The 8,961-nt window shown below is 47.3% G+C and overlaps 1 protein-coding gene across 1 annotated transcript; it reads right to left on the reverse strand.

Moving 5' to 3' along the window:
* Nucleotides 1-12: 12 nt before the first annotated feature.
* Nucleotides 13-8,374, reverse strand: LOC121600352 (lamin Dm0). The gene is made up of 6 exons (XM_041928848.1): nucleotides 7,446-8,374; nucleotides 3,081-3,528; nucleotides 2,524-2,982; nucleotides 2,216-2,437; nucleotides 2,043-2,144; nucleotides 13-1,880 (listed from the first exon to the last, which is right to left on the reverse strand). The coding sequence occupies exons 1-6, from the start codon at nucleotides 7,877-7,879 to the stop codon at nucleotides 1,842-1,844; spliced, it is 1,704 nt and encodes a 567-aa protein (XP_041784782.1). The 5' UTR covers nucleotides 7,880-8,374; the 3' UTR covers nucleotides 13-1,841.
* Between the last annotated feature and the right edge of the window lie 587 nt (nucleotides 8,375-8,961).

The following is an 8,961-nucleotide window of genomic DNA, read 5'->3' on the forward strand; positions in this document are numbered from 1 at the left end:
AAAATAATTGGCTCTTTGTCGCTCTCACACTTCAGACACTGAAAACTATCTGAATGTATTTATTACAAATTCCCATTTCGCTCGCTCTCCACATCGCTGCTGGCATTTGTTCGTTTGTTGAATTGCGAATTCATTATCCTTCTTTTCGGGCGCTTTCAAAGTGTTTGGAAGATGGCTACAATGGCTTTACTCTGCTACTCGAACATTCACACACACAGTTGGCTCGGTTCTCTCGGGACAGTATCGGGAAGCAAAAGTGCAGCAGTAAAACCCTTAACCTTGCAATTCTCTTCCTCCTGTTGTGTTGCTGTTACTATAAAATGATCAATAATGGCAATAATCTTCCGATGTTCTTCAAATGCAATTTCAAAATGGAAGTAAATTAATTCGTTATCTCCAGAGTTACTGGAGGGAGGCGGGACAGCTGTACTGTAACATAATCAGATATATAAACAATCGCCTGATCCCTGCTGCCTTGATTAGATTGATTAAAACTGTATCTCTTGTGGCATTGTATTAGAGTTTAAGCTAAATGTGCACCTGACACACATACACATCTCCCCCTGCTGATTTATGGCGAAACCAAAATGACGTCACGTACACACGAAAAAGTGATTCCTTTTATCTTTCGCTAAAGTAATGTTAAAGAATTTTAGCGTACAAATAAAAAAAAACAATCGTTGTGAAAGTACGCTCTTATTAGTTCATTTTTCTCCTTTATGGTAGCGTTCTTTACGCCTTTAAAGTTCCCTCTCTCTCTCTATCTCTCTGTCGCTCTAAGCACTACTAAGTTAATGTTAATATTTTGTGTGTGTGTTTGTGTTATTTAGATTTTTTTTCGCAACAAAAAGGCCTCTCATTTACTGTGTGTTTTATATTCTTTTTTTAGTTTAGTTTAAAGTGCTCCTCCTCCTCCGATTGTTCGCCACGCAGGCCAGAGCAGGCAGGTTAGAGCTGTTTGGTCTTTGGAACCAATGTTAGTTGTGATTGGATTGACAGATAATCTCTCCGCTCTCTCTCTCTCTATCTCTGGTGGTGTTGTTACTGATTTTATTTGTAAAGTTACGCTCGTGTTACAATAAGAACGAAAAGGGACAAACAACCAAAACACAGTGATGTTGTTTAGGTAATTTTGCACATTATTACAACTGTAAGTAGTAGTTCTGTTCAATATTATTTTTTTACAGTTGAATTCTCTGTAGCGCAGTCGCTCGTGTCACGCATTACTTCCTACTCCTCCTTGCTTGCTGTCCACGTACGGGAACAAGATGTACTAAACTTTATAGTATTACCCTTTCCGAAGTATATGCGCGGCAGTACAGAGGTATGGTGTGTGTGTTAGAAAGTGCTGCGTGTGTATTCACACACGTGTAATTATAAAATAAGAAAGAAGAAAATGCAAAAAACAACGACTCAACGCGTTTCCGTCGTTTCTAGTTCTGGCGCAATACCGCAATGCGCTACTGCCGCTTCTTCTGCCTGCGTCTGTTTGTCTGTGTTTGCTACGGATTTCCTGCGTTTGTTTTTGCGGAACGCAAACAAAAAAACAAATACCTATCTATAAAGTTCATTTCTGATTTTTGTGGATGTCAATTGTGCGCACAGCTGTACCCCGCTGTGGGCGATAATTTTTAAATTATTCGCTTACAACATACGCCACCGCTTCCCGCTTCCTTTCCCAGGTCGCCGTCATCGCGGGCCGAAGAAGAAGGACGAGGTTCGGCGGCAGAACAAATATGTGTAGTGTTTAAAGAGATAAAATTATATATTAACTCCACCACACGCGCACGCTCCATGTGGCTTCATATTGTGTTGATTGGTTGATCCGTGCGTGCGTGCTATTACATGATGCGACACTTTTCGTCGCCCCGGGGTTCACCCTGGAAAAAGGAAAATAATACAGTAACGGGTTAGACAAAATTCACAGCGTAATGAGATGTAACGTAACGTAACGTAGTGTAACGTGTAACTAATGTCTTTAGAGATTCATGTAACGTCATTGACAAGATGAAAAGATTCATCAAACGATGCATTTCACTCACCTGTTGATGGTGAAGCTCCTCTCCGTAGCTTCCGAGGTATTCACGGTGGCGCGAGGCGGCAGTCGAAACCATTCGCTTCACACGCTCCGAGGCGGCTACCTCCTGCAATATAAAAATGCATTTAAAACCTCTTCTCTCCTTCCAACTAAAACCCCTCGGAATCGTATTTTTACCTCGCCTTCGGCATTCAGCAGATGCGTAGTCATGTTGTCACCGGCGAACCACTTCTGCCCCTTCATCACGATCGTCGTCGGTGGCTCGTGATCCTTGCCCAGATCGGACGACCAAACGGTCACAAAGGCGCCACCGTCCATCTTCAGCGAGCGGTGGAATTTGAACACGGTTTCGTTGCTGCCGACCTTCCGCAGCACGGTCCATCCACCGATTTGTACTTCCTACAGCAACGGGGGGAAACAAACAAACAATGTTACATTTGCAAAATGGAGCAGAATTTGACACCCAAAAGCATCTTCACACTCACCTTGCCGGATTTGTTGTGCAGCTTCACGTACTTGCCCTCCGGGTCGACCTCCACGATCTCGACGTCGCCCTTAGCGGACGAGGTGACGGAGTAGTCCGACACGCTGCGCTCGTCCGACTCCTCCAGCACCGTGCGCTTGCGCTTGGCCGCGGCACGGCTGGGCGTGCGGCGCACCACCCCGCTGCGCGACAGGCTGCCCGACATGCTCGACTGCGAGAAGATGGACGTCTGGCTGCCGGGCGTTATCTTCAGCCGGTCCTCCTCCGAGCTGAGCAGCTTGTCGTACGCGGCAATCTCCATGTCGAGCGAAATCTTGATGTCCATCAGATCCTGGTACTCCTGCAGCTGCATCGAGATTTCCTTCCGCAGGCGCTCGACCTCCTCCATCATCTTGGCCTTCTCGTCGGCGTGGCGCAACCGCTCGTGGTTCATCTGCTGCTCCAGATCGCGAAGACGAGCCTGCAAACAGAACAAAACAAAACCAAACATTTTGTTAACAAAACAATGCTTTACAGACGAGTCTCATGCATGATATAGGTTTTTCTAGACGCACTGACCTCGTACAGATCGGAAATTTCCTCGCGGTTGACGCGCAGCTGCATATCGTACTGGTCGCGCAGATCCTGCAGCGTCTGCTGCAGCTTCGCCTCGTACTGCTCCGACAGCATGCCATCAATTTCGCTGATCTCCACCTGCCGGCGCGTCTTCGTCTCGGTGATCTCCTGCTGGTGCACCTGATCCTTGAACGTCAGCTCCTCGCGCAGCGTCTGCACCGAGTTCTCCAGCTCGACGCGCGTCAGCGTCTCGTCCTCGAGGTTCTTGCGCAGCGCATCCAGCTGCTTGCGCAGCTTGGCCAGCTCCTTCTCCAGCTCCTTCTGGTCGTCCTTCGCCTTCTTGTGTTCCGACACGAGCGAATGGTACTTGGTCGACAGTTCGTTGGCGCGCGCTTCCTGGGCACGTGCGTTACGATCGGCGTCGGCCGCTTCCTTCGTCTTACGCTCCAAACTGTCGTAACCCGGAGTGGATGGGACGAGTGATGAAAAGATGCCAAAAAGTAACATAAAACATTAGTATGTATGCAACTACAAATGATGAAGGGCAATTTTATAATATTCTTAAAAACAAGCGCTTACATTACTCAACATTCTTTTATTTGATTTTTTTAGTTGATTGATTTGCATTTGCTTGAAAATGGATCCAACAAACATATAATAATGAATTCTTAGGAATATTCGCTATTTCCTAGGCTTTGCTTTAGATGATGTTTCATTTCAGTGCCAAATTCGTGCTGGAGAGTGATCGTGATCGAATAAACACATCAAATTCGAATAAACAAACAGCCAAAGCAGTGATTCGACACAGTTTTGTCGTAAAAGCATTGTGTACATACATTTCAACACACCTTTTCAGGCATTATGTTGTAATAAACTCAACACAATCTTGCCCGCTTGTACCATCCATTTAGGAACACCTTCGATGAACCAATTATTCCTTCTTTAGCCCGGCATCGGCCTCTTCCCCCCTTCAATGGATGGAGCCATTTGCTTTACAAGCAAAACGGTTTCGCATTCAAAACACGTTCCACATTCTTCTCTTTCACTACGTTCTTCCACCAGCAGCACGTCCGTGGAATTGTCGTGGAATTTCCATTACTCATGCTGTGGGTTAGAAGATCGCTCCCGCCAACAAGTCGAAAAAGGGCGAGATTATGAATAAGGTTTTATAGCGAGAGACTGCTCCAATCGTCGCACATTCCTCTAGAGGTTGTAAAGTAAAACCAGGAAAGGGAGAGAAAGAAAGAGAGAATGCAAGAAGAGGAATTTGTTTGCTCCACCAAACCCCAGCACAAGCACACGTGGTTTGTATCATCATAGCGTAACGCACAGCAGCACCAGCATGGTCATTGGTGTGCGTCTTTACACTTGACGCGGCGTTTGGCTTAAAGCGGGACATGTGTGCCGGCTACAAAAAGATAACGGGGCAAGATGATGATCATAGTTTTGGCTTAAACGCACATTGATGAGTCCCCGGGGCTACCCGGGCAGCCTCCTATGACTAAATATAGCGTGTTAGTTTTCCTCAGCAGCATCTCGTCGCACAGCACGGCAGCATGGTTGTGTGCGTGATTTTTGGGCGTGATATTTCCATTTTCTGAACTACACGCTTTCGCTAACGCATGCATATTATTAATATTGCTCTCCCCCGAAGCTTCACTCCCTATTGGTTTGAGGGGAGGTCGTTATGCTCCCGGTGTGGGGTGACAATGACCCCCCTTGAAACCGGGAGTGTCAAATTGGAGAGAGCGTCCAACGACAAAGGTGGGATAACAAACAAATTATACAAGATGCTTTTCCATCTACTTTCTTTTCCGTTTCTTTTCTTTGCTTCATTCCTATTCTTGCTTCATTTCTTCGTATAGTTTTCATCGTGTAAACGAAACAGTTTCTTGAATTTTGTCGTCTTATCAAAAGGAAACGCATTATCCAGCGCACTCGACGAAGCAATTCAGCCCTTCGTTCCGTTCGATCACTGTAATGAGCGAAATTCAATCGAAAATTAAAAATTTCAAAATCAAAAGTTCGAAAGTCAATCCAAAACAAGTTCCGAGTGCGTGGCGTAGGCTTCTCCAATACGGGGCAATCGGAAGGCGGAACTCCTACGCGATGCCCTCGCGTGGTGCGGCTTGGCGTCACCACGCAGCCCTCACCAATACACTGACAATCGAGAAGCGCGATGCACCGCTTCCCTTACCCAAACTTCCCACCACCCCACACATACCAATGTGAAAAATGCATTTCCCTAAACGCTTTCCCTCACGGTCATCATCCCCTACATGACCCTTACGCGAGTTAATCGTTTATTTTCTTTTTGCCTTTTTTTCTCCCTTCGACGTTCGCCCTCCGCACGAGAGGAGAGCTTTGATCGTACGGAGGAGGATGATGTCATGCGCGCGTTTTGCGCCCGCGCACTCACACACGTACGCGTACGCACGCCTGGCGCAGGGGAGGACGCGCCGTCCACAGTCATGGACGACCGCTTTCCCTCGAACGCCTGTTTCCCGCATTTTTTTTCTTCTCTACGCGCGTACATTAACTCACAGCGAGCAATCAAAGAGGCGCGAAGGAATGGGACGGGTGTCAGAGATCGTCATCGCACGAGCGCATGGGATTGAATGCTCACACCCGAGATGGAGATTTACATTAATAGTCAATATTTGATTTTCCATCGAAATGCGACGGTACCATGCGTGGATGCCGTAAAATGCTTAAATAACTTTCAAGCACAACCGAATTTGTGTGCGTACGTGTGTGTTTGCACGTCCCTTTACGCATTTAATATTTCATGTTTCCTTCAACCCCTGTGTTGCTTGCGGTTGTTGTTTATAATGGAGAAGATCACCACAGCAAATGCATTTAAATTGAAAGATGTGGGAACTTCAGTGCCTACTAGCGGGGTGAATGGATCACACAGCTTCTAAACGAGACGCTCGCACTCTTCCTTCATTCTCTCTCTCTCTCTTGAAACAATAACCAAACAGAGAAGAACGGGAGTAAGTAAACAAAAGCGGAAATCATAAAATCTCTCTTCTCTGTCTAGCTACTTTGGAAGTTATTTAGGAGCTCTTCCTTCGGTCTTGAACATGAAAACAGATCTTTTGTTGAATTATACAAGAATGTACAAGCTTTTTTATCATCAAATACGTGTTCTAAAGAAGACTTTTTTTACAAAAATAAAACTTAAAAAGAACTTCCACACAGTGCATAAATCACATATTTTTGTCTAACGTTGTTACAGCAGTGTGTGACCAAGGTTATGCGTCTTATCCACTGCTTTATCGAAGCGGTGTACTTTAACTGAGCGGACGTGCCACCCCACATAGGCATTTTATGAGCGAGCCACCCCGTGCCTGATTCTACGAAATGGCTCTCGAGATTATTATTGCCCGAGTGGCAGCTTTAATTGCTGACAACCGCCGCTATACGCCCGCATACGCGAAATGACAAATATGTTTCACGCCGTTTTTACTCCATCCGGCCGTGTGTCCCTCCGCTCTGGGCCTCCCGCTACGATCGGACCACCAATCGATTTAGTGAAGGCTGCACATTTCACACTTGTCAAACAACCGGCTTTTTTTTTCCTACCGATCCGGTGGGAGAATTTGGAGACTGATGTCATCTTAAATTTTAGATATCCAGTCAGTCCCTCGCGCTCTCTCTTGCTCTCTCTCTCTCTTTCTCTCTATCTCGCCCCCGAATTACGTCACTGTTGTTTGATTGCTGCCAACAACGCCGCGGAACAACCTTCTCGCCCCAGCGCCTTCAAACCCGAAGCCTTGAACGACGTCAGAATCCATGTGCTGTTGTGCTTCGAGACCACCAGTGGCCGAGATGACTTCATACACAGCATGACGTAATGGTGTTTACAATCCAACCACGGTCGTCATGGGGACACTTTCAGCAAGCGAACCACAGGCACGCACAATCTCGTTACCGGCTGGTAGCATTCGTTCACCTTAAATGAATTTCGAAAGCATTAAAAAGGTAAACCCATCGAGCAGGGTGCGCTCGGCAGGGTAAACAAATCACCCTGCCCCCTCTGCCTGCCTGCCTGCGTGCCTGTACCGTTTCACGAAAGCATGATGGCGGGTACAGTCAGAAATAGAATCTCATCGATGATCTACATAAAACGGTGACGTCACCTATCTAATCCCCCACACACACACATACACGTTCGCCCTTGTTTTCCTTTGGCCTGCCTGCTACGATGGTTCTGCTCGAGTAAATCCACACGCTCGGCGGGAGACAACTGCTCGCTTGCCGCCGATAAGATTCGAGCAGCTCTCGACACTGGGGGGGGGGGGGGGGGGGGACAATCCTACCAACCGCGCAAGATGCATCCTCCCTTTTCGTTTCCCTGCTTACCGCTTCTTTAGCTCGTCGTTTTCCTCGAGAATGCGCTTGCCGTCGATCTCGAGCCGGGCCTTTTCGCGCGACGTATCGTCGAGCAGCTTGCGGGCATCGGACAGCTCGTGCTCGTACATCGACTTGATGTTGGACACCTCGCGGGTGGTCGTGTCCTGCGAGGTGCGCACCTCCATCGTGAGGCGCGAGTTCTCCTGCTCCAGGTAGCGCACCCGGTCGATGTAGCATGCCAGCCGGTCGTTCAGGTTCTGCAGGTCGGCCTTCTCCTGCAGCCGCGAGTGGCGCGTCGGGCTGAGCGGGCTGGCCGGGCGGGCGCTGTGGTGGTGGTGCGCTGCCGACGCACCCGCCGCACCGCTGCCGCTCTGCTGCACCGGGGTGCTGGCCTGCACCGGGACCGGCGTCGACGCACCGGAACGCTTCGCACGCTGCGACATTTTCACTTGCTTTTACGCTTCTTTCTCGAGCACCGTAAAATACGCTTTAAATGATACTTTTTGCTTCACTGGCTTGGTGCGGGAAAAACTTCACACGGAGAGGGGGGAAGCACGCTCCCTTTACAACACTTTCACAACTCTACGCACACGCACACAAACAAACTCACACACACGCGCGCGCGTGCTTTCTCGGGAAGGCGGCTACCGAAATCGGGAGGGAACGACTGACGGGCACGCGCTTGCTGCTTCTCAGTCGGCATTCACCGGGAGGGCCTCTTTTGCAACACCGGAAACAGGGCCCAGTGGTCGGAGTAATCGATCTTTTTCGTGCACCTTTCCGTGCTAGTGGTGTTGCTCTATCGCCACCGACTGCACTACGCGCGGTGGATCACTTATTTCAACGATAACGAGCACAAAATCCAACGGACAGACATACGTTTTCGTCCACACACGGAAAAAAGCACCAGAAAAATGGCGTCACCGTTGCCGCTGTCAGGTCAGTTGACGGTCACAGCCCGGGCGGCCATGTTGGATTGTGATGGGAGCGGCTTTGACTGTTGTGGACTCGGGTACGTACAATGTTTTCATCTTTTTTAATTACAAGTTGTGCGTAAAGACATTTTTACTTATTATGAATAATGCAAGATTTTTTTCTTCATATTTTTGTATGTAACATCATGTCCGAAATCTAGATTATTTCATTTTGTTGTGCTTGCTCTGCTCGAATAATGTCATTATCAAGTGGAGCTATCGTTCCCATCCGATCAGTGGTGATGTGCTTCAATTATGAATTTGAAAAACATAATCCGGCATTCTGAATTCAAATTTAACGGGTCAACTTCAGGGATAGTTTCTTTTGATTTTCTCGTAAATATATGTATGCTTATTTCAATTGACACACAATTCATAAGCATCATATTATATGCATATTTTAGCCGTTTAAACGTTTCTCAAGAGTAAGAATAGAAAATCCTACGATAGTTTTCGTAAAGCTTGAGCTAGAATTCCATGCTATAAAACGTTGCTATAAAATAGTTTCAAATATTTGCCGTTTTAATCGTTACATGACCTGCAAAAGGTTT

Source organism: Anopheles merus, chromosome 3L (genome assembly GCF_017562075.2).
Source record: "Anopheles merus strain MAF chromosome 3L, AmerM5.1, whole genome shotgun sequence".
Lineage (NCBI taxonomy): Eukaryota > Metazoa > Arthropoda > Insecta > Diptera > Culicidae > Anopheles > Anopheles merus.

Excerpts from the sequence above, each read along its gene's own strand:
- LOC121600352 (XM_041928848.1), bottom strand. The coding sequence starts at position 7,879 with ATGTCGCAGCGTGCGAAGCGTTCCGGTGCGTCGACGCCGGTCCCGGTG. Across the intron at positions 3,529-7,445 it reads AACGACGAGCTAAAGAAGCG|TTTGGAGCGTAAGACGAAGG; the intron begins GTAAGCAGGGAA and ends GGGTTACGACAG. Across the intron at positions 2,438-2,523 it reads TGCACAACAAATCCGGCAAG|GAAGTACAAATCGGTGGATG; the intron begins GTGAGTGTGAAG and ends CCGTTGCTGTAG.